This window comes from Moschus berezovskii, chromosome 16 (genome assembly GCF_049115385.1).
Source record: "Moschus berezovskii isolate FMDL1 chromosome 16, NW_MosBer_1.0, whole genome shotgun sequence".
In the NCBI taxonomy this organism is placed as follows: Eukaryota; Metazoa; Chordata; class Mammalia; order Artiodactyla; family Moschidae; genus Moschus; species Moschus berezovskii.
Window position 1 is genome coordinate 84,370,949 of NC_142475.1, and position 21,656 is coordinate 84,392,604.

Genomic DNA, 21,656 nt, shown 5'->3' on the forward strand with positions numbered 1-21,656 from the left:
TGAAATCTTTCCCAGCATCAGGGTCTTTTGCAATGAGTCAGTTCTTCGCATCAGGTAGCCAAAATATTGGAGGTTCAGCTTCAGCATCAGTCCTTCCTATGAATATTCAGGACTGATTTCCTTTAGAATGGACTGGTTGGATCTCCTTGCAGTCCAAGGAACTCTCAAGAGTCTTCTCCAACACCACAGTTCAAAACCATTAATTCTTCAGCACTCATCTTTCTTTATAGTCCAACTCTCACATCCATACATGACTACTGAAAAAAAAAGAAAAAAAAAAAAGCTTTGACTAGACATTACTTTGACAACAAAGTAATGTCTTTGCTTTTTAATATGCTGTTTAGGTTGGTCATAACTTTTCTTCTAAGGAGCAAGCGTCTTTTAATTTCATGGCTTTGAGTCTTACACTTGCTATACTCTTGTTCTTGGTTTTCTAGTTTTTGGAGGAAATACTCCTTTATTGAAAACTCACAGTGAATCTAAGTAAAAATATTTGCTATCTTATGCATCTATTGCCAAAGAAATATATCATGACAAGCAAAGAAATGATCATCAGAATAAAAAATAAATTTATTTTAAGGGCATTTTGTGACAGGTATTTTACTTGTGACTTCTTAACTCATTCTCCTAACAAATGGATAAATATCTTTAGAACCAAAAGTTCAAGGTTTGTACTTTTGTTTTCTCACCTGTCAACTGCAAGATTTGGAGCAAGTCATTTAATCCATATAATCATTACAATGATTCAATAATCAACGTCATTATTCCCTTGTAGCTCAGCTGGTAAAGAATCCACCTATAATGAGGGAGAGCCTGGTTCCACTCCTGGGTCAGGAAGATCTGCTGGAGAAGGGATAGACTACTCACTCCAGTATTCTTGGGCTTCCCTGTGGCTCAGCTAGTAACAAATCTGCCTGCAATGCGGGAGACCTGGGTTCCATACCTGGCTTAAGAAGGTCTCCTGGAGAAGGAAGCCTACCTTCTATCCACTCCAGTATTCTGACCTGGAGAGTTCTCTGGACTGTATAGTCCATGGAGTCACAAAGAGTAGGGCAGGAATGAGCAAATTTCACTTCATTTCACTTAATAGATTAAGATTTCATAGATTAAGATACTATATATGCTGGAAACCATGAATTCTGTTTTAGAAATCCAATCTCTCACAAAATTCTCATAATCCAGCCCATTTATTTCAAAAACCTATTGACATACATTATTGTCAACTGAAAAAAATACAGGCTGGTATTTCCACATTATTTAATAATTTCTTTTTTTTCTTTTTGTTCATTTCTGAGGCTACAGACTGTCATTAATGATGTAGAGGTTAATCTATAAAAAAATAAAAAAAAGCACTCTTTGTTTACAAAACTTTGCTCTATCATTTTCCTCAAGGCATCTTTAATATCTTTATTTCTTAAGCTATAGATCAAGTGATTCAACCAGGGAATCACCACGGCACAGAACACGGACACCACTTTATCTCTCTCCAGGACATAGCTCATACTTAGCTGGGAGTAAATGACAAGAGTTGACCCATAGTTCAAGGTGACAGCTGTCAGGTGAGAACCACAGGTGGAGAAGGCCTTTGAGCGGCCTTGAGTGGAGCAGATCTTCAAGATGGCAACAATGATAAAGAGACAGGAGGCAAGGATAAGCACGGCGGGAGTGATGACGTTGGGGGCAAGTATGAAATACAGCACAGCCTGGTAGCTTTCCTTCACATCACAGGCCAACTTGACAAGGAGAGGCAGATCACAAAAGGAATCATCAATGACATTGTTCCCACAGAAGTTCGAGGTAAATGTTTCACTAGTGAAGATGGTTGAATTCATGAAGCCACCCAAATATGATGCTGCAATAAGACTGGCACATAACCTTGGGGACATGGCCTGGGAATAAAGCAAGGCGTTGGAGATGGCCACATAGCGGTCATAAGCCATGGCAGCCAACAGGTAGCACTCACTGTAGGCCCGTCCAGCGGAGAAGAACTGGGCTAAGCAGCCAGAAAAAGAGACACATTTGTCATCAGAGATGCAGGTCATCAGGATTTGAGGGGCATAGACAGAAGAATACCAGACATCTATGAATGACAGACTTCCAATGAAGAAATACATGGGTATATGGAGCCAAGAATCAGCACAGATGAGAGAAATCAGGGTGATGCTCCCTAAAAGACTGATGATATAAATCATGAGGAAGATGTAAAAGAGAACTCTCTGTAACCACAGGTCTGTCATAAATCCTAAAATTATGAACTCCTTCACTGCGGTAAAAATTTTCTCATTCACTGATTTTGGGTTTCTATGGTTCCTTTCTGTAAATGGATTAATAAATATGTCATAAGACACCAGTATATCACCCACTCACCCCTGATCACCTAATCTAAGACAAAGGAGGCAAGAATGCACAATGGAAAAAAGATAGTCTTCTATGGTCTCTTCTATAAGCGGTTCTGGGAAAACTGAACAGCTACATGAGGAAAAAATGAAATTAGAGCAATTTCTAACAGCATACACAAAAGTAAACTCAAAATGGATTGTAAGGTCACGGAAACGGGCGTCTCAAGCTGTAAGGAAATAACCCAGACACCAAGGGAAAGTAACAGGCTTTATTGGCAGTGCGCTCCTGGGCAGAACCCACTGACCGCAAGAATGGCCACGAGGAGTTCTGCCCCAACAAAGGCAGGGTGCGATTTTTATGCCTTCGGGGCAGGAAGTGGTATCATATAACCTGGACAGGACTAAGATAAGGTAAAGCTTGGGAATGCGAGATTGTGAGTGGTCAGCTAGACCGGGTTGGTCACTCTGGAGGTCAGGAAGTGGGGGGATAGATCTCAGCAGAGCATTATTATGTCAGAAATTCCTCAGCGGTTTTGGCGGGACTTTTTCCCTCCAGCGGGGGATGGAGAGGGGAAGAAGGAGCCAAGATAGCCACCAGGAAGGGGAAGCCAAGAAGGACACCAGGGTCCGACCTTACATGGATTAAAGATCTAAATGTAAGACCAGATACTATAAAACTCTTAGAGGAAAATATAGGCAGAACACTATCTGACACAGAGCACAATAAGATTATTTTTGATCCACCTAGTAATGAAAATAAAAGCAAAAATAAACACATGGGACTTAAGCAAACTTAAAAGCTTTTGCACAGCAAAAGAAAGCATAAACAAACCAAAACAAAATAACCCACAGAAAGGAAAAAAAAAAAGCAACATTGGCAAATGAACCAACTGACAAAGGATTTATCTCTAAATACACAACTTATGTAGTTTGATGTCAAAACAAACAAAAACCTCAATCAAAAAATGAGAGGAAAATCTACACAGACATTTCTGCAAAGAAGACTTATAAATGACCAGGAGGCAAAGAAATGATGCCCAACATAGCCAATTATCAGAGAAATTTAAATGAAAACTACAAGAAGGTATTTCTTCTCACCAGTCAGAATAGCTGTCAGGAAGCATTTAACAAGAGGCTTCCTGCGTGCTATTTTGGATCTGTCAGAAATTCTTTGTTCCTTATTAATTCCTGTATATTCAGGAATTAAGAGGAGAGGCTATCCTCTCCCTGGGGCTGTGGAATCCAGGCATTTCTTTTTTTAGTGTTTCTTTTCAGTGATAAGTACCCTCTTCCTTTTCATGAACCATATGGTAAAAGTGATCATTTACAACCCTCTCTCTGTCCATATGGATGACCTCATGTTTCCTTGATAACTTGTAAGTTTTGATTTTATCTCTGCTGAAAATAGCTATCTCGTAAGACAGTATAATTACCTACACAATGTTGAATAAAACACCTTTGCTCCATCAGCTCTTGGGTCCCCGTGTCTTTCTTTCTCTCTCTCTCTCTTTATTTCTGGCTGATTTCCTGGAACGCGAAAGCAGCTGCATAACCCAGGAAATATTAACTTCTCTCCTTCTTTCACTTTCTCATCATCAACTCCGGACCACCAGGTTCTGGTCCATTAAAGGACCTCAACAAATAGCGATCATCAAAAAAATCTACAAACAATAAATGCTGGAGAGAGAGTGTGTGGAAAAAAGGAAACCCTCCTACACCATTGATGGGAATATACGTTGGTACAACCACCATGGAGAACAGTAAAGAATTTCCTTAAAAAAAGCAAAAAACAAAAAAACCTAAAAATAGAACTACAATATGATCCAGAAATCCCACTCCTGAGCATATCCTTGAAGAAAACCATAATTCCCAAAGATATGTTGCAGGAAAGGGAACCCCTTTCAGGGCCCGAAACTGGGCTTTTCTCTAACACTCAGAAAAGAATTGTCCGAGGAGACACGTGCTGACAAAGCAAGAGACTTTATTGGGAAGGGCACCCGGGTGGACAGCAGTAGGGTAAGGGAACCCAGGAGAACAGCTCTGCTGCGTGGCTCGCGGTCTCAGGTTTTATGGTGATGGCATTAGTTTCTGGGTGGTCTTTGGCCAATCATTTTAATTCAGAGTCTTTCTTGGAGGTGCACACATCACTCAGCCAAGATGGATGTAGTGAGGGGGATTCTGGGAAGAGGACGGACACCCAGTGTCTCCTTTCCACCTTTCCCAAACTATTCCAGTTGGTGGTGGCTTATTAGTTCTGTATTCCTTATCAGGATCTCCTACTCATGCAAATGGTTACTATGGTGCTTGGCCAGAGTGGGCAGTTTCAATCAGTGTGCTTCCCCTAATAGATACATACATCCCAATTCATTGCTGCACTATTTACAATAGCTAGGACGTGGAAGCAGCCTAAATGTCCATCAATGGAGGAACGGACAAAGAAAATGTAGTTCATAAAAACAATCAAATATTGTTATTGTTATTTTAGTTGCTAAATTGTGTTCGACTCTTTTGCGAACACATGGGACTATAGCCCACCAGGCTCCTCTGTCCATGGGATTTCCCAGGCAAGGATACTGGAGCGTGTTGCCATTTCCTTCTTCAAGGGATCTTCCCAACCTAGGAATCAAACCTGCATCCCCTGCTTGGCAGTCAGATTCTTTACCACACAGCAACCTGGGAAATCCACAATGGCATATTCAGTTCAGTTCAGTTCAGTCGCTCATTTGTGTCTGACTCTTTGCAACCCCATGAATCACAGCACACCAGGCCTCCCTGTCCATCACCAACTCCCGGAGTTCACTCAAACTCATGTCCATCGAGCTGGTGACGTCATCGAGCCATCTCATTCTCTGTCGTCCCCGTCTCCTACTACCCTCAATCCCTCCCAGCATCAGAGTCTTTTCCAGTGAGTCAACTCTTCGCATGAGGTGGTCAAAGTATTGGAGTTGCAGCTTTAGCATCAGTCCTTCCAGTGAACACCCAGGATTGATCTCCTGTAGAATGGACTGGGTGGATCTCCTCAGACATTAAAAATAACAAAATAGTTCTATTTGCAGTGACATGGATGGATCCAGAGACTGTCGTAAAGAGTGAAGTATGTCAAAGACAAATATCATCTGATACTGCTTACATGATATTGCTTATATGAATATTGCTTTTATATATTTAAAAAATAGTACAAATGAACCTGTTACAAAACAGAAATAGAGGCATAGGTGTAGTGAACAAACGGGGTTATCAAAAGGGGAAAGGGTGGGGAGAGGAATATTGGGAGATTGGGATTGCATATACAGACTACTATGTATAAAATAGATAGCTAGTAAGAGCCTAGTGTATAGCAAAGGGAACTCTACTCAATACTCTATAGCGACCTTTACGGGAAAATATTTTTTTTTTAAGAAGTGGATATATGTATATGTATAATTGATTCACTTTGCTATGCATGAGAAACTAATACAACATTGTAAATCAACTGTACTCCAATAAAAACTTAAGAAAATATATCAGTATATCATCATATGCCATTTCAAATCATGGAAATTCCAATTGATATATATATATTACTTATAAGACATGTTTATGCTGAACTCGTTATCATTCTTTGATACCTAGGAAATTACTGTATGCTGCCTTGAAAGAGCAGATGAACATAACATAGTGTGTGTCACCTCATATTTTAATCTAATTTTTCTCCTTTTGAGAGAGCATTGTTTTTTTTTCTCCTTTGTTTACACCTAGGATGATTTGGGGCCAGGTATGCAATTTTTTTTTTTTTTAAGAAATTTGAAGAAATGTTTTGTTTCTCTCCTCAGGTACTTGGATCCTTTTATCATTTTCCAGATAGTCACATGGAGAAACATACCTTATTATTCTAATCATATTTTGCATTACCTTTGGGAGTGCATTTTGCTTTAACTTCCTTGAAGGCAAAACTTATATTTTATTCAAGTTTTTAATCCATAAAGCAAAGAACAATGAAATAGAAAATGTGTAATTTAAGTTTAAAAAATCAATTAGCTTAGATACTAGGAATTTGAGACCGTAGCTAACTGTATGACCCTCCTATGCATCCAGTAGGGAAGTGAAAAGATTCATCAAAGGAAAACTATGTTCATAATGTGGCTTGGATTTCCTATAGAATTGAGGTTAAAAAAAGAAAAAAAAAAGAAGTTGGATAAACAAATTATTTTGGTACTATGATACACTGAATGCTGCTGCTGCTGCTGCTGCTAAGTCGCTTCAGTCGTGTCCGACTCTGTGCGACCCCATACACGGCAGCCCACCAGGCTCCGCCGTTCTTGGGATTCTCCAGGCAAGAACATTGGAGTGGGCTGCCATTTCCTTCTCCATGATACACTGAATAATGGTCCATAAATATAACCAGATTTTAATTCTTTGGGTTTCCCTGGTAGTTCAACTGGTAAAGAGTCAGCCTGCAATGCAGAAGACCCTGGTTCTATTCTGAATCTGTGAATATTATTCTAGATGAGAAAAAGTTATTAAAATTAAGAAACGAGATAGGAAGATTATCTGTACATGCATGCTAAGTCTTTTCAGTAGTGTCCAGTTGTTTGTGACCCTATGGACCATAGCCAGTTAGGCTCCTCTGTCCATGGGATTTCCCAGGTAAGAATACTGGAATGGGTTGCCATTTCCTCCTCCAGGGGATCTTCCCCACCCAGGGATCGAACCCAAGTCTCATGCAGCTTCTGCATTGCAGGCTGATTCTTTACTGCTGAGTCATCTGGGAAGCCCAAAACAATCACGAACATCCTTTTATGAAGGAGGAAGATGAAGATTTGAGTACAGACTCAAGAGTAGGGGCCAATGTGACTGCAGAAACAGAGACAGGAGTGATGCAACCACAAGGAAAGCCAGCAGCCACAGAAAGACAGGAGAGGCAAGGATGGGACTTTCCATTAGACCCTCTAGATGGAGTGTTGGCCCTGCCAACACATTGATTTTGGCCTGATTATACTGTTTAGCCTTCTGATTGCCAGAAATTAGGAGAAAATAAATTCTTGTGGTTTTAAGCCACCAGGTTTGTGGTAATTTTATATAGCAGCAATAGTAAACTAATAAACCTATAAATAATATTCATGGAACAAAATATCTAACACTCTTTTTTCCTTTAAGGTAGAAGCAGGAGCCCAGACTCTTGCCAGCAATAGAGGAAGCATCATCTCTGCTTGCCTATGTTACAACCCATATAGCCCTTATTTCAATGTACCACGATAAAAAATCAACTAAATTGTATTTGTCAGTGTTCTAAATTGGCAAGAGACATAAAGTTTCTGTTAATGAGTCCAAGGCTTTGAAAATATATTAGGGGAGAATTCATGTCAATGTATGGCAAAACCAACCAATATAATATTGTAAAATAAAAAAAAAAATTAAAAAAAAAAAAGAAACCCTAAAATAAAAAAAAATTTAAAAAAATACATATATTAGGAAGAAATTCCATCTTGGCCACCTTTCTAAGCCACAAACTTAAAATTGAGATAGCAAATAAAACATTGCTCTTTTGGAATCATACCTAAAATGATTGTGTTTAGTTGCTAAGTCGTGTCTTACTCTTTTACAACCCCATGGATTATAGCCTGCCAGGCTCCTCTGTCCATGGGATTTCCCAGGCAAGAAGACTGGAGTGGGTTGCCATTTCCTTCTCCAGAGTATCTTCCCAAACCCAGGTTTGAACTTGAATCTCCTTCATTGGCAGACAGATTCATACCTAAAATATGGTACGAAAAGCTCCATACTTAAGATATGGTTCAGTTCAGTTCAGTTCAGTCGCTCAGTCGTGTCCGACTCTCCGCGACCCCATGAATCACAGCACGCCAGGCCTCCCTGTCCATCACCAACTCCCGGAGTACACTCAAACTCATGTCCACAGAGTCGGTGATGCCATCCAGCCATCTCATTCTCCGTCGTCCCCTTCTCCTCCCGCCCCCAACCTTTCCCAGCATCAGAGTCTTAAGAATCTATAATTATATTATTTAAAACAAATATGAAAGCTATACATTTTGTCAAAGTAGAAATTCTTCACAATAAGTAAAGAGGGTTGTAATAAGAGAAATTTCATTTTTTTTTGAATTTCAATGCTGTCAGGTGGAAAGATCATTTTTAACAAAATATGTCCCTGAAAACAGTTTAAGACCAAGAACTAAGAGACCTGGGTTTTGATCTCAGTTCAGTTCAGTTCAGTTCAGTCACTCAGTCGTGTCCGACTCTTTGCGACCCCATTAATCATAGCACGCCAGGGCTCCCTGTCCATCACCAACTCCCGGAGTTCACTCAAACTCATGTCCATTGAGTCGGTGATGCCATCCAGCCATCTCATTCTCTGTCGTCCCCTTCTCCTCCCACCCCCAATCCCTCCCAGCATCAGAGTCTTTTCCAGTGAGTCAACTCGTCGCATGAGGTGGCCAAAGTATTGGAGTTCCAGCTTTAGCATCAGTCTTTCCAATGAACACCCAGGACTGATCTCCTTTAGAATGGACTGGTTGGATCTCCTTGCAGTCCAAGGGACTCTCAGGAGTTTTCTCCAACACCATAATTCAAAAGCATCAATTCTTTGGCGATCAGCTTTCTTTACAGTCCAACTCTCACCGCCAATTTTGAATAACCGAGGCTTCCCCATTGGGTCAGCAGTAAAAGAATCCATCTGCAATGCAGGAGCCACAGGTTCAATTCCTGGGTTAGGAAGATCCCCGGAGAAGGAAATGGCTACCCACTCCAGTATTCTTGCCTAGAAAACCCCATGCATAGAGGAGCCTGGTGGACTACAGTCCATGGGATCACAAAAGACTAGACACGACTTAATAACAATAACATTTAAAATTATATTTTTTTCACTTACCTTAGTTCAAAGAATTTTATGAGATCACATATGTGAGAAAGCACTTTGAAAACTAGAAGTTAAAACTACAAATTGCATTCTCTGTGATTTCATGGTATTTTTCATGTCTGCAATCTGTCCTTCAGTTATATTTGCTTTACCTCCCAAGGACTTTCAATGGCAACCTTGCTATGAATTTCATGTATTTCATGAAATACATAATGAATACATGAAATTCAGAAATATCACACTCTTTAACATGTTGCTTCTGCACAAACTGATAAATTGCTAGGATTGTTTTCAGAATTACAGTTAGAAATAAAAGTTGCAAGAAACATTTCTTCCCTAAACTTTCATATTTTCTTCTACTACTATTAAGACATAAAATAGATAAAAGTGTGAATGTCTACATACACGAATATATGTATGTATACATACACACACACACAAATGCTTTCATATACAAAAAAAAAAAAAAAAAGGTTTGGCAGTGGCTTAGGATAAGACATAAAACCCAGGTAAATAATATAAATTAGAAAAAATGTGAAATGGAAAAACAAGCGCTGGACATAATGGGCAAGGATAAAGCCTGCTACACACTTAACAAGTCCCACCCACTGCTCTGTGCAGACCATCAATTTGGCTCAAAACTTTCTGGAAGCCCATGTATACAATTAGTACTGTCCAACACTTCTAATGCTGCTTCACAGGTGGCTCAGCAGTAAAGAATCCACTTTCCAATGCAGGAGACACAGGAGATATGAGTTGGATCCCTAGGTGGGGAAGATTCCCTGGAGGAGGAATTGGAAAGCCACTCCAGTATTCTTGCCTGGGAAATCCTACAGACAGAAGAACCTGGCAGGCTACAGGCCATGGGGTAATAAAGAGTTGGACACAACTTAGTGACTAAATAACAGAAGTGTCCAATAAACAAACAAACTAACCCAAAAACGTGGGCAGCAATATTACCAATGGCAATATTACCATTCTTGGTACTAACTTTGAAATCACTTCTCTCAAGGATCCTTGCAAAAGAATGAGTAAACGATAATGTACAATATCGTGTATTGAATGAAACTGAAAGTCGCTCAGGTGTGTCCGACTCTTTGTGACCCCATAGACCCTATGGACCCCACTGACCCCATTAATAGTAGACTGATAAATGTAGACACAAAAAGAGCTTTTGTCGAGCTGCATTTATTTGCCATTTATCCATAGGCTGCATGCCTTGATTCAAGGGATACTGAGAAACTTTCTTCCCCCAAAACATGTCTCCTCCTCCTCATCTCTCAAACATCTCCCTTCACAGAGACCTTTCTAAAAGGTTGATGGTTATAGGAGTGGTCATCCAAAATGAGTTGATCTCTGTAATCTCCCAGTCCTGTCCAAGACTAATGCATTTTGCCATCTGTGTGGTTCAGTTTGATACTTAAATGAGACAGTTTTTGAGTTAAATATCAATTGTGATAGTACAGCATAATATCAAAGATAGATGTAGGTATAGATATAAATCATTATGGGATAGATATAGATGATGATGATGGATAAACAGAAAAATGATAGGGTATGGTACTCCTTCTCCTGCAGGGTGCCTGCTAAGTCGCTTCAGCCATGTCCAGCTCTTTGTGACCCTATGGACTATAGCACGTCAGGTTCCTCTGTCCATGAGATTCTCCAGGCAAGAATACCTGAGCAGGTTGCCGTTTCCTATTCCAGGGGATCTTCCTGACCCCAGAGATCAAACCTATGTCTCCTTTGTCTCTTGTATTGGCATGAAGGTTCTTTATTGCTAGCACCACCTGGAAAGCCCAATATAGAAAAAGAAGCATGATAAGGTCATGATAATACTGACCCATTTATTTTTTCTATATATTGACTTAGTCTAAGGACTAAACCGTTCTCTTCTCAGTGAGACTTGGGCCACATCAGCTACTGAGTGTTAATGAGAATGAAAACATCCATTGAGAACACATCCACCTGATTGTTTCACTGAAAGAGAAAGGCCTGAAGAAAAGATATTCCGAAACATTCTATTAATAGCTTCTTTCACTAAATGTAATTATGGGAGAGAACACTTTATTCTCTTCCATGAAGCAGAATTTTGCTATGGTTGGACTACAATCAACACAGTTTTGTCCATATTATGATTTACTGAGCTTTTCCTCTGGTTAAATTAAACTAAATTAATTAAACACATACTTACTTCATGAAAAGAGTTACTCCATTTGAATTTCACCCTGGTCCAAAATTTCCCACATTACATTAGAATAAAAACAGTGCTTTTTACTCATTCCAAAGGAATTCTCTTTCCAGTGATAACAGGATATAAGCCTGAGCACCCCTTTGGGATATGTTGCTAGAAGCAGAGGACTTTGTGCTACTCTGGTGCCAAGTGTCCAATTATAACACTGATTATCTTTCTGGAACGAAATGGGAGACATCATTCATCATCAATATAATTGATTCAATTACCTTGAAAAATTTTTTTGATTGCTAAGTTAATTAATACATTTGAAATAAATGAAAAACTTGCAGAAAGGAATAACCAACACCATAGGCAAACAAGGTAGATGCTCAGGAATTATGTATAGTCCATAACGTTGACAAAAATAATGATAATTAAAATAATAATGATAGATTTTTAGTTCTTAAACATGTTGATGGTTACCTTATTTGCCCATTTTATAAATATTTAAATTGAGACAGAATTTGAGAAATTAGATTTAGAGACAGAATGAGAGTCACATGGTTAAATCAAACTTCATCTCCTTATCAGACCTTATTTATACTTATTCACTCAAAACAGAATTGAAAGAAAACCCTCGGTACCCAGAACTGAGTTGGATGCTAACTGTAAGGGTGATAAGATCCTACGTGAGCTTAGTAACAGTTATTAGGCAAGCTCAGGACAGAAAGCCTCTAAGTGTGAACCCCAGGCCTACTTCTCACCAGTCATGTGACCAAGAGTGATGCACATAAAGCCACCGAGCCTCAGTTTCCCTACCTATAAAATGAAAATAACTTGCCTTCCTCATGAAATTGTTGTGAACATTAAATGAAATGACATATACAGAAAGTTTTAATGCAGATCAATAAAAATAAGACAATGAAAAGAAAAAAAAAAGAGAGATACAGTACCTGTCCTTGTAGAATTTACACCCTCATTTCAGGGGTAATCCAAACTTATATAAATTTATACTTATAAAATATGACTATGTTGTGAAGGAAAATAATAACATGTCACGAGACTGCATAAGACCTAACATAATATGGAATCAGAGGAGACTTATCTGAGATGATATTTGACTTGAGAGCAAAAAGATAGTAAAAGGAATTCTCTAGTCAAAGTGGGTGATAGTAGAGGGGGGGCAGCTTCGAGGAGGATAGGGAGAATAGTTCTGCAGAGGTTACAGGAAGTGCAAAGGCACTAGTTGAGAAAAAGCATTGAAGATTCCAAGAGGTAAAGAAAATTCATGTGGAAGAACCCAAGAGAGTTAAGAGAACAGAATTGAATTTACCATGAGAGGTGAGCAAGGCCTGACAGCATAGGGACTGGTATCCATTCCTGGGTCAGGAAGATCCTGTGGAGAAGGAAATGGTAACCCACTCCAGTATTCTTGCTTGGGAAATCCCATGGACAGAGAAGCTTGGCAGGCTACAGTCCATGGGGTCACAAAGAGTCAGACAGGACTAGAGACTAAACAACAACAACAGTCAATGTTAATGATTCTGGAAACTATTCAAAGTGCACTGAGGAGGAGCCAGTTATGAATTTTAATCAGATACACGGTGTCGTCAAATAAAATCCTAAATAAAACCCTCTTTATACATGGGACTTGATGAAAATTTTGAGCACCCACATATCTCTGAAATTTCTTTGCTTTTGAAAACCCACTTTCCTTTCTCTCAGGAGGGAAAAAGTATTTTCATGACTGTCTAGGGTGGTTTACAGGGCAGGAGACATCTATATCTTTTAATCCTTGCCTTCAACACTCATCTTTGCTTCTAGGTCCTAAAGAGTTTCTTTTTCTTTTTTTAAATTTATTTTATTGGAGGCAAATTACCTTACATTAATATATTGGTTGGTTTTGCCATACATTGACATGAATCCGCCCCGGGTGTACATGTGCTCTCCCTCCCGAAACCCCCTCCCATCTCTCTCCTCCCCATATCCTCCCTCCATGTCATTCCCGTGCACCAGCCCCAGGCATCCTGCATCATGCGTTGAACCTGGACTGGTCACATATGATAATATACATGCTACAATGCCATTCTCCCCAATCATCCCACCTTCACCCTCTCCCACAGAGTCCCAATGACTGTTCTATATGTCTATATCTCTTTTGCAGTCTCGTACACAGGTTTCAGGTTTCCATCTTTCTAAATTCCATATATATGCGTCAGTATACTGTATTGATGTTTTTCTTTCTGGCTTACTTCACTCTGTATAATTGGCTCCAATTTCATCCACCTCATTAAAACTGATTCAAATGCATTCTTCTTGATGGCTGAAAAATACTCCATTGTGTATATGTACCAAAGCTTTCTTATCCATTCATCTGCAGATGGACATCTAGGTTGCTTCCATGTCCTGGCTATTATAAACAGTGCTGCAATGAACATTGGCGTACATGTGTCTCTTTCAATTCTGGTTTCCTCGGTGTGTATGCCCAGGAGTGCAATTGCTGGATCATATGGCAGTTCTATTTCCAGTTTTTTGAGGAATCTCCACACTGTTCTCCAAAGTGGCCGTACTAGTTTGCATTCCCACCAACAGTGTAAGAGGGTTCCTTTCTCTCCACACCCTCTCCAGCATTTATTGCATGTAGACTTTTGGATAGCAGTCATTCTGACTGGCGTGAAATGGTATCTCATTGTGGTTTTGATTTGCATTTCTCTGATTATGAGGGATGTTGAGCATTTTTTCATGTGTTTGTTAGCCATCTTTATGTCTTCTTTGGAGAAATGTCTGTTTAATTCTTTGGCCCATTTTTTGACTGGGTCACTTAGTTTTCTGGAATTGAGCTGCAGGAGCTGCTTGTATATTTTGGAGATTAATCCTTTATCAGTTGTTTCATTTGCTATTATATTCTCCCATTCTGCAGGCTGTCTTTTCACCTTGCTTAGAGTTTCTTTTGCTGTGCAGAAGCTTTTGAATTTAATTAGGTCCCATTTTTTAATTTTTGCTTTTATTTCCAATATTCTGGGAGTTGGGTCTTGGAGGATCCTGCTGTGATTTATGTCGGAGAGTGTTTTTCCCACGTTCTCCTCTAGGAGTTTTATAGTATCTGGTCTTACATTTAGCTCTCTAATCCATTTTGAGTTTATTTTGGTGTATGGTGTTAGAAAGTGTTCTAATTTCATTCTTTTACAAGTGGCTGACCAGTTTTCCCAGCACCACTTGTTAAAGAGACTGTCTTTTGTCCATTTTATATTCTTGCCTCCTTTGTCAAAGATAAGGTGTCCATAGGTGCGTGGGTTTATCTCTGGGCTTTCTATTTTGTTCCATTGATCTATATTTCTGTCTTTATGCCAGTACCATACTGTCTTGATGACTGTGGCTTTGTAGTAGAGCCTGAAGTCCGGCAGGTTAATTCCTCCAGTTCCATTTTTCTTCTTCAAGATTGCTTTGGCTATTCTAGGTTTTTTGTATTTCCATACAAACTGTGAGATTATTTGTTCTAGTTCTGTGAAAAATATCGTTGGTAGCTTGATAGGGATTGCATTGAATGTATAAATTACTTTGGGTAGTATACTCATTTTCACAATATTTATTCTTCCAATCCACTAACACGGTATATTTCTCCATCTATTAGTGTCCTCTTTGATTACTTTCACTAGTGTTTTATAGTTTTCTATGTACAAGTCTTTTGTTTCCTTAGGTAGATATATTCCTAAGTATTTAATTCTTTTCGTTGCAACAGTGAATGGAATAGTTTCCTTAATTTCTCTTTCTATTTTCTCATTATTAGTGTATAGGAATGCAAGGGATTTCTGTGTGTTGATTTTATATCCTGCAACTTTACTGTATTCATTGATTAACTCTAGTAGATTTCTGGCAGAGCCTTTAGGGTTTTCTGTGTAGAGGATCATGTCATCAGCGAGCAGTGAAAGTTTTACTTCTTCTTTTCCAATTTGTATTCCTTTTATGTCTTTTTCTGCTCTGATTGCTGTAGCCAAAACTTCCAGAAGTATGTTGAATAGTAGTGGTGAGAGTGGGCACCCTTGTCTTGTTCCTGACTTTAGGGGAAATGCTTTCAGTTTTTTACCATTGAGGATAATGTTTGCTGTGGGTTTGTCGTATATGGCTTTTATTATGTTGAGATATGTCCCTTCTATTCCCACTTTCTGGAGAGTTTTTATCATAAATGGATGTTGTATTTTGTCAAAGGCTTTCCCTGCATCTATTGAGATAATCATATGATTTTTATTTTTCAGTTTGTTAATGTGGTGTATTACGTTGATTGATTTGCGGATATTGAAGAATCCTTGCATTCCTGGGATAAAGCCCACTTGGTCATGATGTATGATCTTCTTAATATGTTGTTGGATTCTGATTGCTAGAATTTTGTTAAGGATTTTTGCATTTATGTTCATCAGTGATATTGGCCTGTAGTTTTCTTTTTTTGTGGGATCTTTACCAGGTTTTGGGATTAGGGTGATAGTGGCCTCATAGAATGAGTTTGGAAGTTTTCCTTCCTCAGCAATTTTCTGAAAGAGTTTGAGTAGAATAGGTGTTAGCTCTTCACTAAATTTTTGGTAGAATTCAGCTGTGAAGCCGTCTGGACCTGGGCTTTTGTTTGCTGGAAGATTTCCGATTACTTCCTCTATTTCCGTGCTTGTGATGGGTCTGTTCAGATTTTCTATTTCTTCCTGGTTCAGTTTTGGCAAGGTGTACTTTTCTAGGAATTTGTCCATTTCTTCCAAGTTATTAATTTTATTGCCGTATAATTGCTGATAGTATTCTCTAATAATCCTTTGTATTTCTGTGTTGTCAGTTGTGATTTCTCCCTTTTCATTTCTAATTTTATTGATTTGGTTTTTCTCCCTTTCTTTCTTGATGAGTCTGGCTAGTGGTTTGTCAATTTTATTTACCTTCTCAAAGAACCAGCTTTTGGCTTTGTTGATTTTTGCTATGGTCTCTTTTGTTTCTTTTGCATTTATCTCTGCCCTAATTTTTATGATTTCTTTCCTTCTACTAACCCTGGGGTTTTCCATTTCTTCCTTTTCTAGTTTCTTTAGATGTAGAGTTAGGTTATTTAGTTGACTTTTTTCTTGTTTCTTGAGGTGTGCCTGTATTGCTATGAACTTCCCCCTTAGCACTGCTTTTACAGTGTCCCAGAGGTTTTGGGTTGTTGTGCTTTCATTTTCATTCATTTCTATGCATATTTTAATTTCTCTTTTGATTTATTCTATGATTTGTTCATTATTCAGCAGTGTGTTGTTCAGCCTCCATATGTTGGCATTTTTAATAGTTTTTCTCCCATAATTGAGATCTAATCTTACTGCATTGTGGTCAGAAAAGATGCTTGGAATGATTTCAATTTTTTTGAATTTACCAAGGCTGGATTTATGGCCCAGGATGTGATCTATCCTGGAAAAGGTTCCGTGTGCGCTTGAGAAAAAGGTGAAATTCATTGTTTTGGGGTGAAATGTCCTATAGATATCTATTAGGTCTAACTGGTCTATTGTATCATTTAAAGTTTGTGTTTCCTTGTTAATTTTCTGTTTAGTTGATCTATCCATAGATGTCAGTGGGGTATTAAAGTCTCCCACTATTATTGTGTTATTGTTAATTTCCCCTTTCATACTTGTTAGTAATTGTCTTACATATTGCGGTGCTCCTATGTTGGGTGCATAAATATTTATAATTGTTATATCTTCTTCTTGGATTGATCCTTTGATCATTATGTAGTTTCCTTCTTTGTCTCTTTTCACAGCCTTTGTTTTAAAATCAATTTTATCTGATATGAGTATTGCTACTCCTGCTTTCTTTTGGTCTCTATTTGCGTGGAATATCTTTTTCCAGCCCTTCACTTTCAGTCTGTATGTGTCCCTCGATTTGAGGTGGGTCTCTTGTAGACAACATATATGGGGGTCTTGTTTTTGTATCCATTCAACCAGCCTTTGTCTTTTGGTTGGGGCATTCAACCCATTTACGTTTAAGGTGATTATTGATAAGTATGATCCCGTTGCCATTTTCATTATTGTTTGGGTTCAAGTTTATATACCCTTTCTGTGTTTCCAGTCTAGAGAAGATCCTTTAGTATTTGTTGGAGAGCTGGTTTGGTGATGCTGAATTCTCTCAGCTTTTGCTTGTCTGTAAAGCTTTTGATTTCTCCTTCATATTTGAATGAGATCCTTGCTGGGTATAGTAATCTGGGCTGTAGGTTATTTTCCTTCATCACTTTAAGTATGTCTTGCCATTCCCTCCTGGCCTGAAGAGTTTCTGTTGAAAGATCAGCTGTTATCCTTATGGGGATCCCCTTGTGTGTTATTTGTTGTTTTTCCCTTGCTGCTTTTAATATTTTTTCTTTGTGTTTGATCTTTATTAATTTGATTAATATGTGCCTTGGGTTATTTCGCCTTTGGTTTATCCTGTTAGGGACTCTCTGTGTTTTTGGACTTGGGTGATTATTTCCTTCCCCATTTTAGGGAAATTTTCAACTATTATCTCCTCAAGTATTCTCTCATGGTCTTTCTTTTTGTCTTCTTCTTCTGGGACCCCTATGATTCGAATGCTGGGGCATTTAACATAGTCCCAGAAGTCTAAATATCGTCCTCATTTCTTTTAATTCGTTTTACTTTTTCCGTCTCTGTTTCATTTATTTCTACAATTCTATCTTCTAGCTCGCTTATCCTGTCTTCTGCCTCTGTTATTCTACTGTTTGTGCCCTCGAGAGTGTTTCTGATCTCATCTATTGTATTATTCATTGTATATTGACTCTTTTTTATTTCCTCTAATTCTTTATTGAACATTTCTTCCATCTTCTCCATCCTTTTCTCCAGTTTATTTATCTGTAACTCCATTTTGCTTTCCAGATTTTGAATCATTTTCACAATTAAAATTCGAAATTCTTTATCGGGTAGGTTCCCTATATCTTCCTCTTTTGTTTGTGTTGGTGGGCATTTATCCTGTTCCTTTACTTGTTGGGTATTTCTCTGCCTCTTCATCTTGCTTATATTGCTGTGTTCGGGTGGCCTTTCTGTCTTCTGACAGTCTGTGGAGTTCTCTTTATTATGTAGTTACCTCGTTGTGTGTGGGGTTGGATGGGTGACTTGTCAAGGTTCCCTGGTTAGGGAAGCTTGAGTAGATGTTCTGGTGGGTGGAACTGGATTTCTTCTCTCTGGAGTGCAATGAAGTGTCCAGTACTGAGTTTGAGATGTCCGTGGGTTTGGGGTGGCTTTGGGCAGCCTGTATATTGAAGTTCAGTGCTATTCTCCTGTGTTGCTGGATAGCTTGCGTAGTATGTCTTTCACTGAAACTTGTTGACCCTTGGGTGGTGCCTGGTTTCAGTGTATGTATGGAGGCCTTTGATGAGTACCTATCAATTAATGTTCTCTGGAACCGGAGATCTCTGGTGTTCTCAGGATTTGGCCTTAAGCCTCTGCCTCTGGTTTTCAGTCTTATTCTTGCAGGAGGCTCAAGGCTTCTCCCTCTTCTGTTTTCTGGTCTCCTCAGTGTCTAATTCCCGTCCTGACTCCAGGATGCGGTGGTGGACACTTTTTTTTTTTTCCCCAGGCTCTCCTATTCAGTCCTGCTGTAGGGAGGGAGGAACAACTAACAAATATTTCTGGCGTCTGTGGGGAGTGCTCGCGGTGTCTCGGCTACACTGGGAATGCTCCCGCTCGAGGCATGTGTGCTTTCCCTGTTTATGCTGCTTAGGCTTTAGTTTGCTCTGCTGCAAGCTGTCCGCGGCTGGCGCTGGGTTGCATGCACTTCCCAGGTCTGAGCAGCTCAGGTTCAGGTCCTCGGGTACTCCACAAAGGCGCAGACTTGGCTGGGCCTGCGTTTTGTGCCTTCCCCGGTCCTAGCAGCTCAGGTGACCAGGCGTTTGGCGAGTGCAGTCGCTGCGACTTATCGCCTTCCCGGTCCCCGCCGTTCGGTTTTCTGGGAGTACAACCGGCGCAGTTTCTCAAGCGGATATCAACCGGCCCGAACCCAAGAAGTCCTGGCCAGCAAGGAAGCCTGCCTGCAGCTTGGCACGGGAAGGCTCTCTGGGGCCGCGGCTGCCCCTGCCCCGGCGCTGGCTGCCCTCCCCACCCGCGTCGGCGGGGGCTGGGGGCTGGGGCGCCCAAGCCCGGTTCTCCCTCTAAGCGCAGCCGCCGGCTCTCCCTCCAAGCGTGGGCGCCAGCTCTCCCTCTAAGCGCCACCGCTGGTTCTCCCTCTAAGCGCTGCTGCCGGCGCCTCCCTGCCCAGCCCCCGCCTGCTAGTGAGGGGCGAGGGAGTCTGCGCCGCTTCTCCGCTGAGAGTTTCCTCTGAGCACTTAGTCTGTGAGTTTTAATTATTTATGTCTTTTGTCTCCCAGTTATGCGGCCCTCTGAGTTTCCACTCGCCAGTGTTTCCAGGTGTTTGGAAACTTCTCTCTCTCTCTCTCTCTTTTTTTTTTTAAGCCTCCCTTCCCGGGAGGGAGCTCTGTCCCTCCCTCTTTTGTCTCTCTTTTTATCTTTTTATCTATTTCCTACCTCCTTTCGAAGACTATGGGCTGCTTTTCTGAGTGCCTGATGTCCTCTGCTGGTATTCAGAAGTTTTTTTGTGGGATTTACTCAGGGTTCAAATGTTCTTTTGTTGATTTTGTTGGGGGGAAAGTGGCCGCCCTGTCCTATTCCTCCGCCATCTTCCCGTCGACCTCTAGGTCCTAAAGAGTTTCAAGCACAACCCAGATAGGGAGTACAAGGACTTCTCTGGGAACACACAGGTATATACCTGAGGATTTGTTGGATTGTATTAAATGTCATAAGCAGGGTCTGAGGAGTATTTAGGGAATAGATACTATGGAAGGTGGACAAATGTGAATAAACCATAAAATAACATCAACAGATACCTATCATCAGTACAGTTGAGATGTAAGACCAGAAGAAGACAACTAGATAAAATCTTATGAAAACAATGCCAAGAAGACTATGACGATATACAAAAGGATATACTGAGATTTCATTTCAGACATTGTGAAAAAAAAGAGAAGTCCTAATTGAAGGATTACTGTTTTTCATATAAAAGAATTTCAGTTGAGGGACTGAATCATAATTATGAAACAATCATCACTGGAAGCAATCATTCGTCCCTTCATAATTTTTTTTTTTTAGAGACACATTCTTTGAAATAAAGGAAGCTAGATAATCACCCCACCTATTTGCTCTTCTGAGCATACAGGAAACTACTGCTCACTCTGCAGTTAAGGAAGGATCCCATGGCTAAATTTTGGCTGATTGAGTAAAAACAAAACTAAGATGCCACAATTTTATTTCTGACTACAAAACCCTATGCACAATCATCCATATTCTTTTAGTTCAATTTAGTTCACTTCAGTTCCTCAGTCATGTCCAACTCTTGTGACCCCAAGGACTGCAGTACACAAGGCCTCCCTGTCCATCACCAACTCCCTGAGTTTACTTAAACTCATGTGCATTGAGTCACTGATGCCATCCAACCATCTCATCCTCTTTCGTCCACTTCTCCTCTCGCCTTCAATCTTTCCCAGCATCAGGGTCGTTAAAAATGAGTCAGTTCTTCGTATCAGGTGGCCAAAGTATTGGAGTTTCAGCTTTAGCATAAGTCCTTCCAATGAATATTCAAGACTGATCTCCTTTAAGATGGACCGGTTGGATGTCCTAGCTGTCCAAGGGACTCTCAGAGTCTTCTCCGACACTACAGTTCAAAAGCATCAGTTCTTCAGTGCTCAGCTTTCTTTATAGTCCAACTCTCACATCCATACATGACTACAGGAAAAATCATTGACTAGATGGACCTTTGTTGGCAAAGTAATGTCTCTGCTTTTTAATATGCTGGCTAGTTGATCATAGCTTTCCTTCCAAGGAGCAAGCATCTTTTAATTTCACGGCTGCAGTCATCATGGACAGTGATTTTGGAGCGCCCCCAAAATGAAGTCTCTCACTGTTTCCATTGTTTCCCCACTATTTGCCATGAAGTGATAGGAACAGATGCCATTATCTTAGTTTTCTGAATGTTGAGCTTTCAGTTCAGTTCAGTTAAGTTCAGTTGTTCAGTCGTGTCCGACTCTTTGTGACCCCATGAATCACAGAATGATAGGCCTCCCTGTCCATCACCAATCCCTCAGTGCACTCAAACTCATGTCCATTGAGTCGGTGATGCCATACATTCATCTCATTCTCTGTTGTCCCCTTCTCCTCCTGCCCCCGATCCCTCCCAGCATCAGAGTCTTTTCCAGTGAGTCAACAAGTCTCACGAGGTGGCCAAAGTATTGGAGCTTTAGCTTTAGCACCAATCCTTCCAATGA

General features: G+C 40.0%; 1 protein-coding gene across 1 annotated transcript; it reads right to left on the reverse strand.

Annotated features, from left to right (window-relative positions):
• Positions 1-1,253: 1,253 nt before the first annotated feature.
• Positions 1,254-8,979, reverse strand: LOC129560047 (olfactory receptor 9G19-like). The gene is made up of 2 exons (XM_055431987.2): positions 8,949-8,979; positions 1,254-2,314 (listed from the first exon to the last, which is right to left on the reverse strand). The coding sequence occupies exons 1-2, from the start codon at positions 8,977-8,979 to the stop codon at positions 1,254-1,256; spliced, it is 1,092 nt and encodes a 363-aa protein (XP_055287962.2).
• Positions 8,980-21,656: the final 12,677 nt, after the last annotated feature.